At 37.4% G+C, this 27984-nt stretch overlaps 1 protein-coding gene across 2 annotated transcripts; it reads left to right on the top strand.

Annotated features, from left to right (window-relative positions):
* Positions 1 to 124: 124 nt before the first annotated feature.
* Positions 125 to 26057, top strand: LOC110456096 (TIMELESS-interacting protein-like). Of its 2 annotated transcripts, XM_021506645.1 has the most exons (10): positions 136 to 213; positions 7509 to 7563; positions 15964 to 16118; positions 17687 to 17780; positions 21375 to 21450; positions 21840 to 21962; positions 22413 to 22532; positions 23894 to 24136; positions 24531 to 24624; positions 24819 to 26057. In XM_021506645.1, exons 3-10 carry the CDS (start codon positions 15980 to 15982, stop codon positions 25289 to 25291), a joined length of 1362 nt encoding a protein of 453 aa, XP_021362320.1. In that variant the 5' UTR covers positions 136 to 213; positions 7509 to 7563; positions 15964 to 15979; the 3' UTR covers positions 25292 to 26057. The 2 variants fall into 2 exon arrangements, with proteins under 2 accessions (XP_021362319.1, XP_021362320.1); XM_021506644.1 differs by lacking the exon at positions 7509 to 7563 and having other exon boundaries at positions 125 to 213.
* Positions 26058 to 27984: the final 1927 nt, after the last annotated feature.

Raw genomic sequence — 27984 nt, 5'->3', positions numbered from 1 at the left:
AAATATGAAAGATACTCTATGTTTACAGATGACATATAAAAGGATTGAAAGGTTATAATTTCATGTTCTATTCTACTTTCACTTTCATTTATTAAGAACTTCCGACCGTCATATTACAACTTCCGGCCCGGTTAAGTTACCGCGAAAATCAACACAGAAGTTTACAGCTGGTGTGAAAACACATGAATTTCAGCTTTAGAACTGTAAATCACTGTGAGTATTTATCATTTCCTTCTCAAATTTTAGTTTTCGAGTTCATTTTTTGCCTTGGTTGATATTTTTTAATTCTGTTATCAATTGAACAGATAAGGCAAGATCGAGCACACAGGCGACATACACAGGGACCTGTTATACAGGGACATCCGTTCAATTATATAAAAAAAAAAACATACTCAATACATTTGTAAGCATATTATAGGTTATATTCGTATTACTGTTATAATCAATTTTGACAGAATTTCAGACTGCTCCTTTGCACAGAACAGCACCAATATAAATAGCCTGAGTTTCCTAGACATTTTGACTGGTGATAATATAAGAGCAGATTTCGATAAATAAATAATCCATTTATCGATATATGTGAGGTATGTGTTGTGTCATAGTCTTAAGTTAGATTCTCTGAAAGTGTCGGTGCTACACCAACCAAACCTGGACCATAGATGTATCTTAGGCTTTACATTTCAACCCATGCATCAAATGCTGAATGCGTTCTACCTTTCATGGTCCATTGACTTTGTCAGCATTTCGAACATTAAGTTTTTGCGTTAAAGGTAGTTTCTTTGAAAGTATAAGTGCTACACTAACCAAACTTGGACTATAGCTGCATCTTAGAAAGTACATATCAACTCAGGCATCAAAGGCTGGATGCAGCATACCTTTCATGGTCCTTTGACTTTGTCAGCATCTCCATCAAGATTGTAAACAAATGGCGACTGTTCGTTATTTGCGTGGCCGTTTTGAGAAAATCCCGTCAAAATAACTGTCAAGGGTTTGTAATTATTAAGGGGAAGGAATTTGTGAAAATAGAGATTGTCCTCTTTTTAACAACATGAAGCTTGGTAGACATGCAGAACGTTCTGGGTGGAAAGATGGGTGTCGGGTCGTTTCGTCCTAAATCCCTTTTGCCCTGGGTCATTCCGCACTAAGTTGTTTCGCCTTAAAAATGTTTTTAGGGTGAAGAGTTTTGTCTTGTTTAGTTGTGTATGGTTAATTTAATATAATTTGAAGTTTTTCTATGTCTTCCTTACCTTTTTTTGCAACAAGACTTGTTAGATTTTTATGTGGTTGACCAAATCGACAAAACACACGCGGGCTAAAATATCACTATTTTTTTAAATTGACATAGAAAGAGATTGTGAGATGTATTCATATATTTGTATTGTTAGATGATCTATCAAGACAATCATGGTACTTTGAGCACATTACTTTCAATTACTTGATGTCAAGACAACTTACTGTGACACTTCAACTATCGTAAATGGACAAATATGGTCAAACCTAAAGGGGGGTGGGATTGTAGTGAGGGTCGTTACTATACATTTTTTTCAAAATTCAGACTGTCAAATTTTGATTTGTTACGTTTTTTGCATTGTAAAGAGATTTTGCAAGAAAAAAAAAGTTTTTTCATCTATATCTGATGTAATTTGTTGTACAATTAATTTTTTCCACCATGTACCATTAAAAATGGAGTACATAAATTTGAATTTCATGGCAATATTTTTTTTATTTTTTTTTGTATTTCTTGAAAAAGTTAGTTTTTTCATGTTTTTAATCTACAATGTTTGAACAATTTGACGGTATATAAAAGTAAATGGTTTGCAAAAAGTGAATAAAATCATAACTGTCTGCATAGATATAGAAGATTTTTGTCATTTTATTGGACTTTGAACACAATGAACAGAAAGCGGCCCCAGTGGAGTGTACTTATAAAATGCATCAAAACTCGAAAAATATGCGGTAAAAGTTCATAAATTTAGGAAATACTTCACTGTGGGTGTGGAAAATAAAAATGTATTGTTTTTTCAGTTCCAAAAAAATGTGTATTATGCATGGAATACCTTAAGTTAGTTTCTCTGATATGTGCATTGATGGTAAAAGCGGGGCATAGTCTAGACATACATGTAGCAATCCGAATGGATTGTTATAAGTCTTGAATTAATGAAGTTAATAGTCACAAGAAATAGAAAGGACACATATTATAATTTGGATGTAGGAAAACTGTGAACACATATTCAATGGGAGGTAAATTGTAAGTTTTGATAGCTTTGATTTAATAAGCGATTCACTAAAATACTGAGTAGAGTTGGTATCTTTTTCTGTTCTTATAGCAGCTTGAAAAAAGATATCTTTGTGATTAATATGCGAAAGACATCAATGTACACAAAATATATTGTGATGTAAAATGATGAATGTTAAAATATGCAGATTGTTGTGGCCATGCCCTTTGCTATTTTTAGCTCACCTGGTCCGAAGGACTGTTGAGCTTATGCCATGGTGTGGCGTCCATCGTCCTTCCGTCAACTTTTCCTTTAAAACCCTTCTAGTTCTGGACGACCCAGTTGTTTTTTTTACTAAATTTGGTCTGGAGCACCCTTAGTCCAAGGGAATTCAATTTTCTATAAATGGTGGGTGTGACCCTCCTGGGGGCAGAGGGACGGGGCCCGATAGGGGAAATAGAGGTAAAACCTTTAGAATCCTTCTTCTGACCGTAGGGATAAAAGGATTTTATCCAAATTTAGTCTAGAGCATCCTTGGGCCAAGGGGACTAAATTTTGTATAAACCGTGGATGTGGCCCCCCTGGGGGCAAAGGGGTGGGCAAAATAGGGGAAATAGAGGTAAACTTATAAAATCCTTCTTCCATCATATGGATTAAGGGATTTTATACAAATTTGGTGTGAAGCATCTTTGAGCAAAGGGGACTCAATTTTGTATAAACGGAGGGTTTGGACCCCCTGGGGGCAGAGGGGCTGGGCCTAATAGAGGTAAAAGCATTGAAATCCTTTTTCTACCACACGGATGAAGGGATTTTATCCCAATTTGTTCTGGAGCATCCTTCATGCAGGGGGACTCAATTTTGTATAAACTGTAGGTGTCCCCCCCCCACACACCCACACCCTGGGGTTAGAGTGGTGGGGCCCAATAGGGGAAATACAGGTAAAATCTTGAAATGCCTTCTTCTACCATAGGGATAAAGGCATTTCCTCCTAATATAGTCTGGGGCACATAGGGGACTCAATTTTGTTAATTTGTGGGTGTGGTCCCCCTGGGGGGCAGAGAGGTTGGTCTGAATAGCGGAAATAGAGGTAAAACCTTTAAAAAATTTCTTTCCCTTTGGCCAAGGGGATTCAATTTGGTATATACAGTGAGTTTGGACCCCCTGGGGGCAGATGGGTGGGGTCGAATAGAAAATAGAGGTAAAACCTTTGAAATTCCTATCCTACCATAGGGATTTTATCCTTATTTGGTCTTGAGCATCCTTGGGCCAAGATGACTCAATTTTGTAAAAACGATAGGAATGGCCCCTTTGGGTGCAGAGAGAGAGAGGGGGGGATCTCAAAAGAGGTTTAAATCTTTAAAATCTGTTTCATTTTTGTACTATTGGAGAGATTTTATCCAAATTTGGTCTGGAGGGCAAAGGGGACTTTATTTTGTATAACAATTGCATGTGGCCCCTCTGCACTATGGCCCGCCTGGATGCAGAGGGGCGTGGCTCAAAAGGGGAATTTGATGTTACAATCATTAGAATCCTTTTCCTTCTGTACTATCGAAGGGATTTTATCCACATTTGACCTGGAACATCCTTTGGCAAAAGTGACTAAATTTTGTATAAACTGAGGGTGTGGCCCCTCTGGGTGCAGAGTTGCGGGGCTCAACAGGGGAATTTGAGATTGAAGTCTTCAAAATCCTTCTCCCTCTGTACCATTTGAGGGGTTTCATCCAAATTTGGCCTGGAGCATCCTTGGGCAAAGGTACTAGATTTGGTATAAACGCAGGGTTGTGGCCCCTCTGTGCAGAGTTGCGGGTCCCATTAAGAGAATTTGAGGTTTAAATCTTTAAAATCCATCTTCTTCTGAACCATTAGAGGGATTTTATGTAATAAGAATATTTCCCATGCATGGTTGCTTTATTATCCAGGTAAGCGATACAGGCCCTCTGGGCCTCTTGTTAGATGTATGTAACCGATTAAATGGTACAATCATAGTTCGTTGGTATGTAAACCCTCATTTGTACTATTTTGTAGAAACTATATTGTTGACCGATCCATAGAAAACTCAGCATCCAATCTGCATTGTATGAATCAAATGATGTGGAATAAAAAAAGGATGTTAAACAGCTCTCCATGCTGTTTATTTAATAAAAAATATACATGCTGATCAATTGAGTTTCTTGTTTTGGAAAGTTTGAAAACCTTGACTTTGTTAGAACAAGGTTACTTTTGTTTTTGCAATAGAATTGTGCACGTGTCACAGTGAGTCAAAATAATGATCGATGATGCATTGGTGTCACTTGAATCTCTTGCAAATCGGACAAGGACAATACTGACACCAGCTGACCCAGATCCTCATTGACGGGGGAAACATGATGTAAAATATATTTGTTAGATAAAATCCTCTATATTGTAGCAATATGGCTCAATTATTCTTGTTTGAATGTGAGAATGATATGGTGTGATTTGTAGTCAAACTTCAATGTGATGCTCTGTCCTTCTGTTCTATCTTCACCGATAAACAGGTAGTTAGCAGGGGTAGGTAATAACCTTTCTTTTTTGCTGAGTATATATGGAATTCAATGGGATATCACTAAATATCCTCAGTGCATCAATTTATTTGTGATAACAAGTGATTTGACTTTGGCTATAAGGGTGTGCATAAGTGCATGTTATGATGATTTGATTTAAAATTATGTCCTCCTTTTTAAATTGAATTTTGAAACATGTCTTTTTACCTCCTAATAGAAATACATATACGATTAAATAATGATGATAAAATGGTCATAACATGTGATATGCTGTTTGAAAGATTTTCGAGGAAAGATGGTACACGAAAGTGATCAGTATCCAGTTTGTCCCTTTGTCCAGTATCTCTTTGATTGTAGTGTCCATTCTCTTTCAATGTTCATTATCCCCTTCATGTTGAGTGTCAACTGTCCAATCTATTCTTATGCCCTGTACCTCCTTCAGTGCTTTGTGTCCAATTTGTTCCTACATGTTTGTCCAGTAACCCCTACAGTGAAGAGTGTCCAGTCTGTACCGGTTAATTGTCTGTCCTGTAGTGTATCCCCTACAGTGTAGAGTGTCCAGTCTGTACCTATGTTCAGTATCCCCTATAGTGAAGAGTGTCCAGTTTGTACCTATGTCAAGTATTCCCTCCTGTGTAGAGTGTCCAGTCTGTACCTATATCCAGTATCCCATACAGTGTAGATTGTCCAGTCTGTACCTTTGTCAAGTATCCCCTACAGTGTAGAGTGTCCAGCCTGTACCTATGTCCAGTATCCCCTACAGTGTAGAGTCTCCAGTCTGTACCTATGTCCTGTAGAGTGTCCAGTCTGTACCTATGTTCAGTATCCCCTATAGTGAAGAGTGTCCAGTCCGTACCTATGTCCTGTAGTGTATCCCCTACAGTGTAGAGTGTCCAGTCTGTACCTATGTCCAGTATCCCCTACAGTGTAGAGTGTCCAGTCCTTACCTATGTTCAGTATCCCCTATAGTGAAGAGTGTCCAGTTTGTACCTATGTCCAGTATCCCCTATAATGAAGAGTGTCCAGTTTGTACCTACATTGTATGCCAAGTATTCCCTCCTGTGTAGAGTGTACAGCCTGTGTTTATGTCCAGTATCCCCTACAGTGTAGAGTGTCCAGTCTATACCTATATCCAGTATCCCCTACAGTGTAGAGTGTCCAGTCCGTACCTATGTCAAGTATATATATCCCCTACATTGTGGAGTGTCCAGTCCGTACCTATGTCCAGTATCCCCCACAGTGTAGAGTGTCCAGTCCGTACCTATGTCAAGTATCCCCTACAGTGAAGAGTGTCCAGTTGTTGCCTATATCCAGTATCCCCTGCAGTGAAGAGTGTCCAGTCTGTACCTATGTCAAGTATCCCCTACAGTGTAGATTGTCCAGTCTGTACCTTTGTCAAGTATCCCCTACAGTGTAGAGTGTCCATTTTATACCTATGTCCAGTATCTGCTACAGTGTAGAGTGTCCAGTCTGTACCTATGTCCTGTAGTGTAACCCCTACTGTGTAGAGTATCCAGTTGGTGCCTATGTTCAGTATCCCCTACAGTGTAGAGTGTCCAGCCTGTACCTATGTTCAGTATCCCCTATAGTGTGGAGTGTCCAGTCTGTACCTATATCCAGTATCCGCTACAGTGTAGAGTGTCCAGTCTGTACCTATGTCCTGTAGTGTAACCCCTACAGTGTAGTGTCCAGTTGGTGCCTATGTTCAGTATCCCCTACAGTGTAGAGTGTCCAGTCTGTACCTATGTCCTGTAGTGTAACCCCTACAGTGTAGTGTCCAGTTGGTGCCTATTTTCAGTATCCCCTACAGTGTAGAGTGTCCAGCCTGTACCTATGTTCAGTATCCCCTATAGTAAAGAGTGTCCAGTTTGTACCTATGTCAAGTATTCCCTCCTGTGTAGAGTGTTCAGCCTGTGTTTAAGTCCAGTATCCCCTACAGTGTAGAGTGTCCAGTCTGTACCTATATCCAGTATCCCCTACAGTGTAGTGTCCAGTCTGTACCTATGTCAAGTGTCCCCTACAGTGTAGAGTGTCCAGTCAGTGCCAATGTCTAGTATCCCCTCCAGTGTAGAATGTCCAGTCTGTACCTATGTCCAGTATCCCCTACAGTGTGGAGTGTCCAGTCGGTATCTATGTCCAGTATCCCCTACAGTGTAGAGTGTCCAGTCGGTGCCTATGTCCAGTATCCCCTCCAGTGTAGAATGTCCAGTCTGTACCTATGTCCAGTATCCCCTACAGTGTAGAGTGTCCAGTCGGTGCCTATGTTCAGTATCCCCTGCAGTGTAGAGTGTCCACTCCGTACCTATGTCCAGTATCCCCTACAGTGTGGAGTGTCCAGTCTGTACCTATGTCCAGTATACCCTCCAGTGATGAGTGTCCAGTCCATACCTATGTCCAGTATACCCTCCAGTGATGAGTGTCCAGTCTGTGCCTATGTCCAGTATGTATCCCTTACAGTGTAGAGTGTCCAGTCTGTACCGGTTAATTGTCTGTCCTGTCCACTTTCGGTCTGCTCCAGTTATTGTTTTATTTAATGACGTTCAGTATCCCCTACAGTGTTGGATGTCCAGCATGTGTTTATTGATCTAACCTGGTGAGGTCATCTCCTGTTGTAAAGTACAGACAGTGGTCAGTCAGTATATCCTGTAGTCTCTGGTCAGTGTGGCCAGTAAAAGCAGGTCAGGTTCACATTGATTTTCTGTTGCAGGAAATGTGTATTTAATTACTTCAGTCATAAGTGTAAATAGGTACACCTGTCTATTGTTACCAGATCAGACTGACCTCTGCCAAATACCACTCTGACATTGTCAACCTAACTTTATCAGGTAAGATATTTTATTCCAATTATAATACAGGTTAATGATATGCATATGCTTTGCTGTGTCAATAATGTAAATTTCTTTGTAATCTTTATATAAATACTGTAGGTAAGTAGCTGTCACTACCACATACTTCTAAAGGTTGATAATTAATACATACACTTCTAGGGTGTTACCAGGGATGCTTTACCACAGAATAGTAGCCAAGTAGGCTCTCTGAAATAGACTGACCTTGTCATTTTGAGCTGACTTGACCTGAAACTTCATATATATCTGTGTGTATATATTTACAGGGTAAGACACTTACAACACCCACAGTCAGTACTAATGACTAAGAAATGGCTGCAGGCCACATCTCCTATATATTGCAAGTAGAAATGTATGGCAAATTCATACAAAATTTAGCTATCAACATGAAGTATTTTAATTGATCAGCGCATATTTGACTATTTTTGCAAAGCCAAGTCAGGGATCACCACAATTTTAAAAGGATGAAGGGAGGGATTTTCTTAATGCATCTTTTGCATGGGATGTGTTTTTGTACATTGGTTCGGGGTTGCAATGGAAAACATAATAAAAGTAAAGGTTTGTTTATTATTTCAGCTATAAAGATTATATTTCAGATATTTTAACATATTAACTTCAGTAACTCGCACATATGTTCAACTTATATCATAAACAGATTTGTGCAAATCATAAGCACAAATCCTAGCATACATTGGTACATGTAAATGTAGGTATATAATTTGTAGTTGAAAATGCTTAAACCGGACACCACTTATCTCGATTACCTGATGCGGCCCTATTGGGTCAAATACAGTATGGTAATGGTAATTGATCTGTTACATAGTGATTCTGTACATCCTTGAATAAGATAAAGAGACTGGGTACATTCTTGAATAAAATAAAGAGATGTTGATGCATAAGAATTTGTGTGTATAGATCATGACCTTATGTTAAAACTCACTACTTTTGACCTCACCACTCTGTCCTAGTGTAGTATCATCCAAACATTAACCCTTTCACCACCGTAGACCATAATGGACTCATCCAGGACAATGTATAGTAAAGTTTACTTAAGTTACATAGGGGTCACAGGGTTAAATCTCCCTTCTGTTGACCACCACCACACTGGTCTAGTATCATCCTTACATTAGAACTCCCTACTGTTGACCACCACAACCACTCTGGCCTAGTATCATCTTTAAATTAGAACTCTCTACTGTTGACCACCAACACTCTGATCACCTAGTTTCAGCCTTACATTAGATATCCCTACTGTTGACCACCTCCACTTTGTCCTAGTTTCACACTTACATTAGAACTCCCTCCTGTTGACCACCACCACTCTGGTCTAGTATCAGCCTTACATAAGAACTCCCTACTGTTGACCGCCTCCACTTTGTCCTAGTTTCAGCCTCACATTAGAACTCCCTACTGTAATCCACCACTTTGTCCATGTATCAGCCTTATATTAGAACTCCCTACTGTGGACCACCACCACTCTGGTCTACTATCAGCCTTACATTAGCATCCTTACATTAAAACTCGCTACTGTTGACCACCACCATCCTGGACCCTTTCCTTAGAACTCCCTACTGTGGACCACCACCACTCTGGTCTAGTATCAGCCTTACATTAGAACTCCCTCCTGTTGACCACCACCACTATGGTCTAGTATCAGCCTTACATAAGAACTCCCTACTGTTGACCGCCTCCACTTTGTCCTAGTTTCAGCCTTACATTAGATATCCCTACTGTTGACCACCACTCTGGCCTAGTAGCAGCCTAACATTAGAGCTCCCTGCTGTTGACCACCACCATTCTGTCCGAGTATCATCCTTACATTATTACATTAGAACTCCCTCCTGTTGACCACCACCACCACTCTGGCCTAGTTTCATCCTTACATTAGAACTCCCGACTGTTGACCACCACCATCCTGGACCCTTTCCTTAGAACTCCCTACTGTTGACCACTACCACTTTGTCCTAGTATCATTCTTACATTAGAACACCCTACTCTTGACCACCACCGCTCTGGCCTAGTTTCATCCTTCCATTAGAACCCCCTACTGTTGACCACCACTCTGTCCTAGTGTAGTATCATCCAAGCATTAACCCGTTCACCTCCGTAGACCATAATGGACTCATCCAGGACAATGTATAGTAAAGTTTACTTAAGTTACATAAGGGTCACAGGGTTAAATCTCCCTACTGTTGACCACGACCATCACTCTGGCCTAGTATCAGCCTTAAATTAGAACTCCCTACTGTTGCCCACCACCACTTTGTCCTAATTTCAGCCCTACATTAGAACTCCCTATTGTTGACCACCACCACTTTGTCCTAGTTTCAGCCCTACATTAGAACTCCCTACTGTTGACCACTTCCACTTTGTCCTAGTATCATTCTTACATTAGAACACCCTACTGTTGATCATTACCACTCTGACTTAGTATCATCCTTACATTAGAACTCTTTACTGTTGACCACCATCAATCTGTCCTAGTATCATCCTTACATTAGAACTCCCTACTGTTGACTACCACCACCCTGACCTCGTATCATCCTTACATTAGAACTCCCTTCTGTTGACCACCACTCTGTCCTAGTATCATCCTAACATTAGAACTCCCTACTGTTGACCACCACTCTGGCCTAGTTTCAGCCTTACATTAGAACTCCCTACTATTGACCACCACCACTCTGACCTAGTATCATCCTTACATTATAACTCCCTACTGTTGACCACCACCACTTTGTCCTAGTTTCACCCTTACATTTGAACTCCCTACTGTTGACCACCACCACTCTGACCTAGTATCATCCTTACATTATAACTCCCTACTGTTGACCACCACCACTTTGTCCTAGTTTCAGCCCTACATTAGAACTCCCTACTGTAAACCACCACTTTGTCCATGTATCAACCTTACATTAGAACACCCTACTGTTGACCATCACCACTTTGTCCTAGTTTCAGCCTCACATTAGAACTCCCTACTGTAGACCACCACCACTTTGTCCATGTATCAGCCTTACATTAGAACACCCTACTGTTGACCATCACCACTTTGTCCTAGTATCAGCCTTACATTAGAACTCCCTACTGTTGACCACCACCACTCTGTCCTAGTTTCAGCCCTACACTAGAACTCCCTACTGTTGACCACCACTCTGGTCTAGTATCATCCTTACATTAGAACTCCCTACTGTTGACCATCACAACTCTGTCCTAGTATCAGCCTTATATTAGAACTCCCTACTGTAGACCATCACCACTTTGTCCATGTATCAGCCTTACATTAGAACTCCCTGCTGTTGACCACCACTCTGGTCTAGTATCAGCCTTACATTAGAACTTCCTATTGTTGACCATCACAACTTTGTCCATGTATCAGCCTTACATTAGAACTTCCTACTGTAGGCCATCACCACTTTGTCCATGTATCAGCCTTACATTGGAACTCCCTACTGTTGACCACCACCACTTTGTCCAGGGATCAGCCCTACATTAGAACTCCCTACTGTTGACCACCACCACTCTGGTCTAGTATCAGCCTTACATTAGAACTCCCTACTGTTGACCCCCACCACTCTGGTCTAGTATCAGCCTTACATTAGAACTCCCTACTGTTGACCACCACCACTTTGTCCATGTATCAGCCCTACATTAGAACTCCCTACTGTTGACCACCACCACTTTGTCCATGTATCAGCCCTACATTAGAACTCCCTACTGTTGACCACCACCACTTTGGCCATGTATCAGCCCTACATTAGAACTCCCTACTGTTGACCACCACTTTGTCCATGTATCAGCCTTACATTAGAACACCCTACTGTTGACCATCACCACTTTGTCCTAGTATCAGCCTTACATTAGAACTCCCTACTGTTGACCATCCCAACTTTGTCCATGTATCAGCCTTACATTAGAACTCCCTACTGTTGACCACCACCACTTTGTCCATGTATCAGCCCTACATTAGAACTCCCTACTGTTGACCACCACCACTCTGGCCTAGTATCATCCTTAAATTAGAACTCCCTACTGTTGACCACCACCATTCTGACCTAGTATCATCCTTACATTAGAACTCCCTACTGTTGACCACCTCCACTTTGTCCTAGTTTCAGCCTTACATTAGAACTCCCTACTGTTGACCACCACCATCCTGGACCCTTTCCTAGTATCTTGTATACATTTTTAGGTAAACAGGAAGTTTGCTAATCTGCGACTGGGCATGGTTGTGAAGTAGTTGATAGGAACACAGATAACACATACATTAGGTACATGGAGTACAGCTGACCAGGTCAACCTGACCTATGGTCTAATATACATGTGAGCATAATTGCCTTGATATGATTTCTATAGAGGAAATCATGTTGCTGAAATGTAGGCTAGGCCTAGTAGCTGATGTAAATGTCTGTTAATTTAGATGAAATAAAGTGAACCAAGTGTTGGACATCTTATTTGTATATAACCTTACTTGACAAACAACAAACGACACATTAAATTGATGTTTATTGAGTTAATGTTCTAATATCTTTTGTATTTCCCTGCAAGATATGTACCAATCATTAACAACTTATCTAACACACCTTATACCAAAGTGAGTGTACATGTACTATTTTCAGACACAGTGTTACCAAATGCAGGTACATACGTGGCCGTAAATGTTTAGACAGAATCAATGTCATGAACTGAAATCGATGCTGAGTGTACCATACCTCTTTCACGGTTAGGTTCCCATTGGTTCTTAGTTGTGCATATCCATTATTATAGAAGAAGAAGGTAGCAAAACACAGCCGTATGGAATTTTGCTCAAATGTTTCCACAAGATGACTGTTGGCATGACTCCATCCAATAAAACATCACACTTACATAAAATTAATGAGGATCCTAATAAAAAAAAAAAATATAACAACTTTAATTCAAATTTTTTTTGATAGCTGTTTGCTTTTATTTGATGGTTATAGCGAACATGGGGGACATCAATAGTGTTTTGTTTAAATATGTGATGAAGCAGGTTGACTGTAAGCAATAAAAAATGACATTGGTTTATTGGAGTATAAATGTCTATCAGATATGTTAGCCATTGTGTGAAATGTCACTTATGCTGGGTACATAAAGTAAACTATGTTGTGATCACTGATTGTGTGCCATAACATTTATAATGATAAATAATAATATACAACATTTATATAGCACCCTTTAACCACTTTACATGTACCGGTTATGTTTTGCTTCATTACAAGAGGTAGACCTTGCTGGGTGCCGCGATTGGCTTTTTGCTTGTATTAGGAAAGCTCATTTCATCCTGTGCCATGTAGAGTATCCGTCATCTGTATTGTTTAATTTAAAAAAGGTGTAGAAGTGACCCCAGTATAAATAATACGCATCAATAGTAGTTTCTGGTAAAAATGTGATTGATACAAAATATCTACTACACTATATGTATACATACTATACATAGATATTAAAGAAACACTCTTAATTCATGAAAGCAAAATTGAGACAGGCTATCAGTTGTTTAGCCTTTAGCTCAGTGGTAGAGCAACTGACTAGGAACCTAGGGCTTGCTTGCAGGTTCCATCCCCTGTGGCCAGCATGGAAGCACACTATATAATTCTCGTTCCTGTTACATGTCTATGCTGGAGTTAATGGTGTATATAAAAACCACAGGCACACAATAAATCACTCAAGGAAAAAAGCATATTACACTGGTCCCTAAACCAGAGAAATCCTCAGGTAAGGCAGCTAAATATATATATGTCAAGGTGCAATCTTTACTAAATTCATTACTGTGCTTTCCCCCTATAAATGACATTCCAATTTGAAGCATTTTATCTTGTTTTGACCATTGCTATCACTTAACATAATCATTTTATACCTCACAATTTATTTTTTATTTTGACTTATAGTGGTATAAGACAGTCAATGTACCAGCAAAGCATCAACCGAATGGGTCTATTTCACCTTGACAATAAGTGACATTGCCATTGTCTTATATTTTTTCCAAATATTCACATTCATTCTTTGAACAGAATGATGATGGATATTCTCTTCAATTCATAAGAGATTTATCAAACCCATACTGAAGTTTTCTGAGTATTAAATGTTTTGTATATTTATGGAATGCAAAACTGATACACCCTTACTTCATCTGGTTTGTCTGTTCTACTGGAAACATTAAGGTCATCCGTTGTGTAATTTATTTACTGGTTACTGACCATGGGGATTTGCCAGTATAGTGGTCATCTGCTGGTCAGTCTGACTTGGATATGGCCTTTTGTTGTATTCTGAAGCAGGATTATCAAGTTATGTAATTCTGGTGTTGGCTTTACAGTACTACAGCTAAAGCTTGTCATTGTGTACCTGAGGTAGTACAAGTGGCCATAGGATTCTGTACACACACATAGCTGATATATGATTTACCTGGAATGTCTCGAAACTCAATCTAACAGTTTGATAGTTATGCAGTAGGGCAGAATTGGTGGCAGAATTCAGAGGTGTGTTTGTGTCAGACCAGGATTACGTTGCCATGGTGATCTGTAATCAATTATCATAAGCTTCAGTGTATTTCTGTAACCATTAGTTTACCATTGTTTATAACAAAATCCCTGATTGAACGTAAAATAGGTGTGGGTAAACATTTTGATTTTCTGTTGGATGCGTCGATCATTTATCATGTTTCCCAATGGATTTCAAAAAAATAACAGCATTATTCATCGGTAAGTATAATGGGTAAATACATATTCAGGTAAGGATGTACCTAATATCACATATTACAGGTAACAGTAGATATTACAGTCATGTAACCGCACATTTTACAAGTAACAGTAGATATGACAGTCAAATACAGTTTACAGATAGCAATACAGTTTATAGGTAGCAATACATTTACAGGTAGCAATACATTTTACAGGTAGCAGTACATTTTACAGGTAGCAATACATTTTACAGGTAGCAGTACATTTACAGGTAGCAATACATTTACAGATAGCAATACATTTTACATGTAGTAATCCAATTTACAGGTAGCAATACATTTTACATGTAGTAATCCAGTTTACATGTACATGTACATGTACTTAATATTTGTGTCCTATCCCAGTCTGTCCATAACACTTCAAGTGACCACCCTAGCAATCATATTTCCTGAGAGTTTGGTGAAATTTTGCATTATCAGCATGATTGCTCAAAGGTTAAGGTTACTAAATTTGAAAATATCATTTTACCCTCTCATTGTGTTAGATCAATCTAGAAGTGTTTTTTTCTTTTCAGATTTTGATGAAACCTAACAGGTATATATTTTGGCCATACCTTGGAATACTGAAAGTAGAATTTCACAGTACATACTATGAATTCAACAAGGATGGGGTGTTGTGAGCCATGCTCACCATTATCATGTTAAGGTGGATTGTGTCACCATTTCTCAGTAGAATTTCTTCAAATTTTGTAGTTATATTGCTTTGAAGTAAAGAAAAAATTCTGCCACAAAAAAAATATTGGTTGTCAGAATTTTCAGGATTTTAAATGGAAATTTATGTAAAAAGGAATGAATTTTGAAAAAAAATGAAAGACACAATTTTTGCAAAATATTGTCAATAAAAATGATACTGCCATAGATTAGTATTGCATTAATGTATATCAATTTAATAAATGCTGAAATTGTGTAAAATAAATTATCTATAATGATTAAAAATTGACACTTTATAATACAACCATAAACACATAGTAATTGCATGGAAGAGTTATCTTTCTTGAAAAACTTCACAGTAGTGAAATAGGTAGCCAGTTTCCTGAAGTACAGAAAAATGGACACATGTGACTCATTGATAAAAAAACAACTGAATTAACGTCTGCATGGATTGCCTTGGAATAATTTAATATTGAAAGAACATACTGTTCTGTCAATAATGAACATACAATATTCATCAGTTTAATATTAAACATTAGAATATTCAACTAGGGATGTACTTCCTATTTCCGTTTATCAATACACTCCTATGACCTTAAGGTAAAGGGTAGTCTACAGGTTAAACTACCACACAAACATCACTAGTGTGAAATATTTGTTATGTCCTTTTCAATTTATTATTAAAGCACAATGTTAAAATAACTGTCAAATGTATTGGCCACAAAGCATGTGAAAAACTTCACAGAAGAAATTGCTCTTGATTGTGTAACATTCTGTAAAGAAGGGAGGATACTCCAAGTAAAAAATACTCTGTAAATCTTCTTTGCCATTACAACAGGTGCAGTGGTACTCTTTACCTTAAAAAGGGCTTACAGAGAAAGTTTTTTTTTTAAAGGAAGTGATTGAGAAGACTGAAATTAAAAGAAAAAAAAATGACTTGAGGATGAATGTTTATCAATTACATTGTATAATTTCAGATTACTGAATAGAAATATGGAGACCATCGACTTGAATATGGAAGATATTTTTGAGGATCATGATGATGATTTGCCATCTGTTGGTCCCTTGCCAGACCTACCAGAGGAAGATGGGAGTGGGGCTCATCATGACAATGAGGATGGCGAGGATGCAGGTATTATAAACTGGGTTTTTAATGCTAAGGAACGTTGAGGGCTTAGTAAACTTAATTAAAATTGCTATAAACATAGTTATAAAGAAAGAGAAATACTCATTCTGTATTACCAATGGAAGTAACGTTGTAAACAGAATTCATTTCATGGTATGGCCTGTTTCCCCACATTAGTTAGTTATATTGGTATAACCTGTATGTCATGAGTCAGTTATATCTTGGTAGTTATGGTGAGAATAATCATTGTTTCTTGAATGTAACAAAATGCATATATAAATACTTTCCATAGTTCAATAGAATGTAACAAAATGTATTTATAGATACTTTTCATTGTTCAATAGATTATGAAAAAATGTATTTATAAATACTTTTCATAGTTCAATATAATGTAACAAAATGTATTTATAGATACTTTTCATAGTTCAATAGAATATAACCAAATGTATTTATAAACACTTTTCATAGTTCAATAGAATGTAACAAAATGTATTTATAGACACTTTTCATAGTTCAATATAATGTAACAAAATGTATTTATAGATTCTTTTCATAGTTCAATATATTATAACAGAATGTATTTATATATACTTTTCATAGTTCAATAGAATGTAACAAAATGTATTTATAGACACTTTTCATAGTTCAATATAATGTAACAAAATGTTTGTATAGATACTTTTCATAGTTCAATAGAATGTAACAAAATGTATTGATAGAAACTTTTTATTGTTCAATAGAATATGACAAAATGTATTTATAGATACTTTTCATATTTCAATAGAATGTAACAAAATGTATTTATAGATACTTTTCATAGTTCAATAGAATATAACCAAATGTATTTATAAATACTTTTCATAGTTCAATAGAATGTAACCAAATGTATTTATAGATACTTTTCATAGTTCAATAGAATGTAACAAAATGTATTTATAGATACTTTTCATAGTTCAATAGAATATAACAAAACGTATTTATAAATACTTTTCATAGTTCAATACAGTTTTGGTTGAATGACTACGATTCTTTGAAGCTGGTGTTGTTTGCTTACTTAAACACCCAATTCTTTGCAAGTGGTCATGTTCTGCTGATTGTCATGTTAAATTTGTAACATTGGAGATCAAAAGTCAATCCCTTTTGTTATTCTTGACATTTCAACTCATTAAGTTATTTACAAAGATCAGGTGGTAAAAAGTAGAAATAAACACATGGAGATGAAATAATGTTAATATGAATATAAGAAATAATAGGTTTTAAGTTGTTAGTACATTATAGTCTGGTAAAAGCAAATGAGCCTCGAGAACACCTTAACTACTTTGAGTTTACTTAATATGCACAAAGTTAACTTCCATGCAATTTGCTTGAAGCTCACTTTGATTCCTCACGGAGACTGTTCAAGACTGTTTGAGACTCAAGAACACCTTAACTACTTTGAGTTTACTTAATATGCGCAAAGTTAACTTCCATGCAATTTGCTTGAAGCTCACTTTGATTACTCATGGAGACTGTTTAAGTTGTTGTGGATTTGAAAATTACATATTTTATCTACACATTTCCTTTTTCATTTGTAGAAAATAGTGAAATTCTTTCAAAGCTGAAAGATTTATCAAAAGGAGCAGCTAAAAAGGTGGTTCGGAAACCAATGCCAAAACTGGACGCTACAAGGTTGGTATCTCTATAGTCTTAATTCAGTACCTATATGGTGTTTTTGTAATGAACAGAATTGTATGTGAAGTTCTACACCGGGGGGTCGCGGTGGCCAAGTGGTTAAGGCGTCTTGACAGTCTGTTACCACTAGCCCTCCACCACTGGGTTGCGGGTTCGATGCTTACGTGGGGCATACGCCAGGCACTAGCCAAAGTCAGTGGTTTTTCTTTTGGAACTCCGGCTTTCCTCTACCACCAAATCCTGGCGCGTCCTTAAATGACCATAGCTGTTAATAGGACGCAAAACAAAAACAAACCAAACCAAGTTCTACACCGAAAAACATCCCTCCTGACCCCAACCTTGTCTAAATCACAACCCCTGAAGTCTGTATATACCGGTACATACAATTAATATTCGTCAAATGCACTTGCTTCTCCTACCAGTACCACACACAAACAGCATTAACTCCATCTACCTCCCTTCAACACTTACCAACACCCTATCCTGAAAACACTTTCCTTGCCAATTAATGTAAAGGAAAAACTACTCTGTAGTTTTGTAAAAGTAAGGAAGTTGTTGGATAGATTGAAAAAGTAAGGAAGTTGTTGGATAGATCTATAAAAATCTTTGATGTGGCCAATTTTCACATTCTTTACAAAAATTGAGCTGATCCTCACATTCTGATATGTATGTGTACAGGGCTGGCTAGACAGTAAGGGTAGCCAGATAGTCTGAGACTAGTGAAATCTCTAGCTGGACAGTTGGTTCTAAAAACCACTAGGCTGATTGACTAGTCTAAATTTGATATTACTGAACTTGTTGAGAAGCATTGGGTTCATTGATTTTGCCCATGTACTAGTAAAACTAATATCCCAAGTGACTAGTGGTATTCATAATTAAATTGTAGCCCTGTGTACTGACCAATCATACTGACCATAGGCTATCCAGACCACTTGAATACAGTGACTAACAAACATAAACACCCTGTATACAAAGTGGCTATTGAATAGTAGAAAGACACACTTCATTATGACAAACTAAGCTGAGGTTTAAATGTCGTACAATGTGGCCAAGGAATAGTAGAAGTACACACTTCAGTATGACAAACTTATCTGAGGTTTATATGTCCTACAATGTGGCCAAGGAATAGTAGAAGTACACACTCCAGTATGACAAACTTATCTGAGGTTTAAATGTCTTACAATGTGGCCAAGGAATAGTAGAAGTGCACACTTCAGTATGACAAACTGAGCTGAGGTTTAAATGTCGTACATTGTGGCCAAGGAATAGTAGAAGTACACACTCCAGTATGACAAACTTATCTGAGGTTTAAATGTTGTACAATGTGGCCAAGGAATAGTAGAAGTACACACTTCAGTATGACAAACTTATCTGAGGTTTAAATGTCGTACAATGTGGCCAAGGAATAGTAGAAGTACACACTTCAGTATGACAAACTTATCTGAGGTTTAAATGTCGTACAATGTGGCCAAGGAATAGTAGAAGTACACACTTCAGTATGACAAACTTATCTGAGGTTTAAATGTCGTACAATGTGGCCAAGGAATAGTAGAAGTACACACTTCAGTATGACAAACTTATCTGAGGTTTAAATGTCGTACAATGTGGCCAAGGAATAGTAGAAGTACACACTTCAGTATGACAAACTTATCTGAGGTTTAAATGTCGTACAATGTGGCCAAGGAATAGTAGAAGTACACACTTCAGTATGACAAACTTATCTGAGGTTTAAATGTCGTACAATGTGGCCAAGGAATAGTAGAAGTACACACTTCAGTATGACAAACTTATCTGAGGTTTAAATGTCGTACAATGTGGCCAAGGAATAGTAGAAGTACACACTTCAGTATGACAAACTTATCTGAGGTTTAAATGTCGTACAATGTGGCCAAGGAATAGTAGAAGTACACACTTCAGTATGACAAACTTATCTGAGGTTTAAATGTCGTACAATGTGGCCAAGGAATAGTAGAAGTACACACTTCAGTATGACAAACTTATCTGAGGTTTAAATGTCGTACAATGTGGCCAAGGAATAGTAGAAGTACACACTTCAGTATGACAAACTTATCTGAGGTTTAAATGTCGTACAATGTGGCCAAGGAATAGTAGAAGTACACACTTCAGTATGACAAACTTATCTGAGGTTTAAATGTCGTACAATGTGGCCAAGGAATAGTAGAAGTACACACTTCAGTATGACAAACTTATCTGAGGTTTAAATGTCGTACAATGTGGCCAAGGAATAGTAGAAGTACACACTTCAGTATGACAAACTTATCTGAGGTTTAAATGTCGTACAATGTGGCCAAGGAATAGTAGAAGTACACACTTCAGTATGACAAACTTATCTGAGGTTTAAATGTCGTACAATGTGGCCAAGGAATAGTAGAAGTACACACTTCAGTATGACAAACTTATCTGAGGTTTAAATGTCGTACAATGTGGCCAAGGAATAGTAGAAGTACACACTTCAGTATGACAAACTTATCTGAGGTTTAAATGTCGTACAATGTGGCCAAGGAATAGTAGAAGTACACACTTCAGTATGACAAACTTATCTGAGGTTTAAATGTCGTACAATGTGGCCAAGGAATAGTAGAAGTACACACTTCAGTATGACAAACTTATCTGAGGTTTAAATGTCGTACAATGTGGCCAAGGAATAGTAGAAGTACACACTTCAGTATGACAAACTTATCTGAGGTTTAAATGTCGTACAATGTGGCCAAGGAATAGTAGAAGTACACACTTCAGTATGACAAACTTATCTGAGGTTTAAATGTCGTACAATGTGGCCAAGGAATAGTAGAAGTACACACTTCAGTATGACAAACTTATCTGAGGTTTAAATGTCGTACAATGTGGCCAAGGAATAGTAGAAGTACACACTTCAGTATGACAAACTTATCTGAGGTTTAAATGTCGTACAATGTGGCCAAGGAATAGTAGAAGTACACACTTCAGTATGACAAACTTATCTGAGGTTTAAATGTCGTACAATGTGGCCAAGGAATAGTAGAAGTACACACTTCAGTATGACAAACTTATCTGAGGTTTAAATGTCGTACAATGTTGCAATATTTTATGCTGAGGGCTTGAATTACCTTATCCATATTTCACAACAGTGATGGATTCTATTTCTTGCATTTTGACAAAAACCTGTTAAAACAGCTGCTCTGCTAGTAATGTTGTAAACTGTCTGCACATTTCTCGTTTGCATATGAAGTCTGGATGGCAATTGTAAATGCCGTCAATGACCCTGACATACCCCAAAACGTTATAAATGATGTCACGGACAATAGCGTGACCCCGAAAAGGTCACTATAATTCCCCCGCCAGTCTGCGAGTGTAAGCGATTCCAGACCTGTGGGTCGGATAGAATTTTCCAGCACCGCCGGAAATGCAGATATCTTGGTCTAGTATGCAAGAATGACTGGTCCATCACTGTATTGAGGTCATGTTGCCTGTACCATACCTACCTGCATGATTCACCAATTCTTTTAGCACATAATGTTTCAGAGAGTTTTTTACCATTATAAGGCTTACAATATGTAAATACAATGTGTTCATATTGTTTTATCCTTGCAGATTGTGTGGTGAAAGGGGAATCCCCATTCTTCCCAAAACATTTGAGGGAATACAGTTCAAGGGCAAAGGTCATGAGGTTAGTATTAGAAGGGTAAACTATTAGGCTAATGTTCTAAGGTCAAAGGTCATGTGGCTGATAGTTTAAGAAGACATTGATATCAATTCTCCGGTTTTTAGCAGGAGACACCAAATATTTTGGTCAAAATAAACAATATTACTGAGCTAAAAAAAACAATCACCCTTTGGAGCTGTAAACTCCAGATATGAATTATATAAACTTTGAAATCCCTAGTAAAATTACGAGTTCCTGGAACTTTGATAGGCTATAAAACTGAAAACTAAGGGGTTGCTTGACCATGGCAGTCACACGCAGCCAGACTTGACAAAATCACTCAACAGCTTTAGGATTTATAGTCAGCTGCTAGGTGTTCAGAGCATGACTATTGTTGCTTTTAATCTCTACAGGCAAAAGACTTAGGAGTGATCATGAGGTACCTCGAGCATTGGGCACACAGGCTGTTTCCCAAAATGCCTTTTGATGAAGTTTTGGAAAGGATAGAAAGACTGGGTACCAATAAAGAAGTACAGGTAAGTGGAGCAAGGTTCTGTCACAAATAGTCCAGTGATATTGTCTTACAACATTGATGTAACAAAAATCGACATTTTTTTTTTATATCCCTCCATGAACTTAAAAATGATCATGCAAACTTGGCCTAAAGGTCTAGCAAGCTTCTTAAATATGAGGTATACAATACTGCCACCATTTCTGCTCTTTCTAATTATGGTTTTACTTTATTTGTATATTATTTAGAAATCATACTTTGTTGGCTGTTGCATTTACATTGTCATATTTGAACAAAAAATTAGGCATGAGATAGGAGACAATTAGTCAATCATTTTCAGGTTTTTGGGATGTGGAAATTGTACACCGTTGGGTAATACATCCATATCCTACATACATATAGGTGATAGAACTATATCTCTTTGCCGTTACAACATAAAGTATCAACCTGTGAAGTATATCTCTGTCTTTACCAGTCATGTATTAAGAAGATGAGACTAGACATGCCGATATTGTCCAGTGACTTTGTTACGGAGGCTGATGATGAGGACGAGGATGGACAGACCAACGGAACAAACCAGAATGGTGGGACACAGGTAAGAATTCTTCATGTATAAACCTTTCAGTCGTCAGTGTAGGATTCCGCCTGTACGTATTTACACATACATATGTTACACACTTTGTCATCGCTCTAGCGACTTCATTCCTCAATGAATTTCATGAAACTTGATACGTGTGTTAAGTATGACAATACCTTGATCAAGTTCACATTTCGGTTTTCTATGTTGAAGGTCAAGGTCACTGTTACTATTTTTAGAAAAGACTTTGTTATGGCTCTACCGATTTCATTCCTTAATGGAATTTCATGAAACTTCACACAGTGTTTGGTATGGCAATGCCTTGAATAAATTTGCGTTCAGGTCTCTACTTTAAAGATGAAGGTCACTGTTAATATTTTTAGGAAAAAAAATCATCACCCTAGCAACTTTATTACTGAAAAGAATTCATGAATCTTCATGCAAGTGTTTGGTACGGCACTGCCTTGGACAAGTTCGCGTTTCCGGTTTCTATGTTCAAGGTCAAGGTCACTGTTAATATTTTTAGAAAAAAATTGTCAACGCTCTACCGACTTAATTGTTCAACAGAATTTCATGAAACGTGATACAAGTGTTTGGTATGACGATACCCTGAAGAAGTTCACATTATGGGTTATTGCATTAAAGGTCAAGGCCACTTTTACTATTCTTTTGAAAAACTTTATTATAGCTCTACCGACTTGATTCCTAAACGGAATTTCATGAAACTTGATACCAGTGTTTAGTTTGACAATATCTTGAACAATTTCGCGTTTCAGGTTACTGCGCTAAAGGTCAAGGTCACTTTTACTAATTTTACAAAAAACTTTGTTATTGCTCTATCAACTTCATTCTTCAAGGGAGTTTCATGAAATTTCATACAAGTGCTTAGTATGGCAATGACTTGGAACAAGTTCTCCTTTCTGGTTTCTACATTAAAGGTCAAGGTCACTGTTACTATTTTTAGAGAGAGAAAAAATGTCATCGCTCTAGGGACTTCATTTCCTCTTACCTATGTCACAAGTTCTCCTTTCTGGTTTCTACATTAAAGGTCAAGGTCACTGTTACTATTTTTAGAGAGAAAAAATGTCATCGCTTTAGGCACTTCATTTCCTCTTACATATGTCACAATGTGTGAATGCGAGGGGATATGTATCACTTGTAATGCCTTGTTTAAATAATTAAATTATCTAGGTCACCTTGCTGATCATAGGTGTATGGACTCCGAGGTAGACACACAAAAAAGGATTTTTAATCACATTTCACTTGGTAGAATAGATATAATCAACATGTGTTTGTTTATTTTGGTGGAAAATATGATTCCGGATTCCTTAAATAACAATCCACAAGCAATATTTAGTAGTAATGTTTTCATTTTTAAGCCTGATCGAGGTGCTGAGGAGGTTTGGGATGAAATGATTCGCGATGAAGAGGAAGCAATGAAGCAGAGACCAACACCTGTCAAGACATCTCATCTTCTGACTGCTCTGTCCCAGACGGACACGCCCTCATCCTACAGCACAGACAGCAGCCACACACCCTCCACTCCCTCCACTTCCTCCACTTCCTCCACTCCCTCCACCCCACACACAACAGCTAACAATGGCAGCAGTAGTCTGGCAATGGTATGTACTTACACGGGACTATAGGATACAACTGTTTATTGTAAAAACTTTAATAAGATAATACAGTTGACTTAACAATCTTCTTGGCCAAGTTGCTAAAGCATAATGTGCTTGACAGCAGTTAAATCGTTCAGAAGTGTTACGTTTTTATAAAGGTGAATTTCAAAAACATTGAAATCAATGAAATAGTGATTAGGGGAAAGGACTGAATTTGATGGAAGAAATCAAGCCAATCAATGTAAATGTTTGTTTTTCTCATCCATTTGGCATTGAGTTATCACAAAATTAATGCTCTATAGCTTTCAAGAAAAAAATGCCTTCAATGTTTTCAAATTCATTCATGCTTCCATTGCAAGATCCTTTTACAAATAGTATGGGCTGTATTTGATTGCAGGGGCTCACTCCTGAACAGGCAGAGAGGATAGAGAGAAACAAGAGACTAGCCATGGAAAAACGCAACAAAGGAAAAGCTGTATTTAAAGTTCCAGGTAACAAGTCATCTCTATTTGTATCTATAGCGAACAATTTATAATGGAATATGTATATGTAGAAAAACACAACAGAAATTTCATAATTTTAAACGTTTCGATGTACTGTATTCTCTGTCCACACCAACATTATTCTGTCGTGTTTTTATCATGATGAGTGAAATGTAAACAATATTCTGACATGTTTTCTCCAGCCACGCCTACTTCTGTCAATGGATCCCCCATAACAAAGACCACACCTTCTGGGAAAACATCTAACTTTGACCAACAACGGGGAAACGGGACACCAGTAATTCTCACAGACAGCGATGTACTGAGCAATATCATCTCACAGCAAGACGAAGGAAAATCACACCAAAGCAGTGATGTCACACCGCTCATGAATGGCTCAGTTAAAGGCAGTGATGTCACACCTCTCACTAATGGCTCAGTTATAGGCAGTGATGTCACACCACTCACGAATGGCTCAGTTATAGGCAGTGAGTCTGAGATGAGTGAAGTATTCCCGGTTATTGACAATTCTAAAGTAAAAAAGGGTCAAAGCAGCAGTACATATGATTCAAGTCAGGAAATGAGTGAGGTTATCCCCCTTATCAGCAATATAAGGGGAGATAACTATTCTGGTGACTGCAGTCCATCTAAAATAAGGAAGACAGACAGCATATGAACAGTTTTATCTATCGAAGTATTGTATCAGTGAACTGGATTTAATATATTTATTGTTTTACATGTTTTATTACAAATGTGACCTTGAATATAAGCAGCTTGTCACACTACAAAATTGGAAACCTGACCCCTTTTAGAAGAGGTTCTGAGAAATCTCCAATTTGTAACTGTTATGTACTATTTCTGATGTCCGTGCTTTGTCATTGTCTCTCCCGGTGATGCTTATAAAAAAAAGTCATCATGACATACCGGTGTGTCTAATGAGACACAAAACATGTCCTTCCTTCATTAAGGCCCCATCTATCATGACTAGTGTGTTATTTTGATACCTAATCTCGACACTTTCACCGTTCCTTTGCAGACTGCAAGGGTTTATCATTATTGAAGTTTAATCGTTTATATACAGGGTGTACATAGGTGGATATTCTTTGTATATAATTCATGTTACATTGTCAACCATTATCACTGATAGAAAAGCCTGATTTCCAGAGACCTTAATTAAACATGCGTTTGTGGTAATAAAGCCATTTGTTTATTGCCTTTACTGTGCTATGCTGTATCACTGATTATACTTAACATCCTATGAACAGCATACACGTTTTATAACAAACTATAGAGGACTGAAGATATCAGTTAACCATAAACATATAATTCATCTTAGAGTTTAATGCTTACACGACCATATACCTTACCAGCGACACAAATATGACAGAATTACAATAAATGTGTCTTAGTATGTGTTTTTGTATTGTCAATAGGTATTGTGTCTATATTGACCTGATAACAAGTCAGTGTCCCCAACTGTTATTGTTGCTATTCTTACATGTACTAGATTATAATAACTTAGTGAAATTGCTTTATAACACTAGGAAGATATTGCAGATGATTTGTGTGTGGAGAGTTTCCTTCAAGATGTCTATGTATAAATAGCGAGCAAAAATTTATGCAAAAGATTTGATGTCTGATTGTTGATATTGTATTTGTATGAAAGTTCTATCCCTAGTCAATTAAAAATATTCATGAAATGGAGATGAGTTCTAACTATGGAGGTGGTCAGTTTCTGCGTGTAGTAACTATATTGAAGTGTTCCTATCTATACAAGTTCTCACTATAGGAGGTAGTCAGTTATACAGATTGTCATTATATGAAGGTGTTCCTTACTGCTTGTAAACATGTCGTCAGTATAATTGTGGGGAGGTGATGTATAAAGGTGTATTTTTAGGTTTTATTTTGTAACTAAGTACAAAGGATGAAATGACGAATCTTGACACTTTTTCTTCATCCCAATATCAAATTTATATACTGATACTGTTCATTCTATAAAAGTTCAAATATTTGAAATATTTATAGTGCTCAGCTATTATGTCTCCCCTTTGAATGAAGGGAGACATATTGTATTAGTATTGGTTCTTCTTGTGGTTCTTTTTCTTCTTCTTCTTTTTCTGGTTCTTCTAATCGCAACTTGTCCGGACCATTACTTTTAAACCGTTAAAAGATATCTTGATGAATCTTTAGGTATGCATGCATCACCCACAGAAGGTGTGCAGTGCACTGGAATTCGGTCACTGTGACCTTCACCACAAGGTCAAAGGTCAAATAAGTGCAACATTTTCAGTAAATTCTTGTCTGGCCCATAAATTTTAAACTGTTAAAAAATATCTTGATTAAATTTAAAGTATACCTGCAACAACTACAGAAGGTGTGCAGTGCACTGGAACTAGGTCTTGTGCCCCACTATATATACAGAGTTATGTCCCTTTGTTTATTTTTAATACCAAAGTTTGTCCACAGCATAACTTCCATGTCATTTCACCTACGTTGACCAAAATTGCTATAGTTTTAAAGTATCTTGGGAAGTAGGAGTGTCGCATTCTAAATTCGGGTCTTGTGCCCCACTATATGAGATATGGCCCTTTATTATTTTTTTTATACTGAAGTTTGTCTATTGGCTGATAAGGGGAGACATATGTTTTTGTTCACAAAAACAAAATTCTAGTTCTTATTATATTTATGAATTTATTTAATAATTGTACTTTTTTATTATAAAAATAAATCATGACCCCCAACTAAAAGCTTTGGACAAATTGACCAAACTGATGTACAAGGGTATGGTACCAAGGCCACAAAAAATAACGGATGATGTGTGAAACATTTGCATACTGTAAAGTGCTTTGGTTTCGTAGTGTCAGTTTTTAATGTTTTCTTACCTGGAACTTATTTTGGTGTCTTAAATTCACTATACACTCATTCGAAAAAGGAGTACCAGTAAATTGTGTTCCACCAGTATAGAATGGGGAGGTCTACCTTCATACTAGAATTCGGTGCAGTCGACCACAGGTAAAACTAGCTATTAACATCAGGGTTAACAATGAAAAAATCAGGTAACATGTGACTGTGAGCACAATTTCAATTAAGATTATATCCAAGTAATTCGGATGTTATCTGGTATCAGTTATTCTTTAACAGAAATTATCTCCTGATGCCCATTCAAGACTTCGTGTTCAGGCATGGTCATCATCCATTCTGTGATCCTAGAACCATTGAAGGCAATGGACATGTACTGTAATTGAAGTTCTGTACAGTGGAGTGTACAATCCATGTTTATTTTCACTTGTTTCATACATATTGTCATTTGTTTGGTTTTAAAAATGTGCTCATGTGTTGTAAAATAATATGAAACACAAGTGCCTTGGT

The sequence above is a fragment of the Mizuhopecten yessoensis genome, unplaced genomic scaffold (genome assembly GCF_002113885.1).
Source record: "Mizuhopecten yessoensis strain PY_sf001 unplaced genomic scaffold, ASM211388v2 scaffold8507, whole genome shotgun sequence".
Taxonomy (NCBI): domain Eukaryota; kingdom Metazoa; phylum Mollusca; class Bivalvia; order Pectinida; family Pectinidae; genus Mizuhopecten; species Mizuhopecten yessoensis.
Note: the sequence above shows the minus strand (reverse complement) of the source record. Positions and strands in the feature narration are given on the sequence as shown.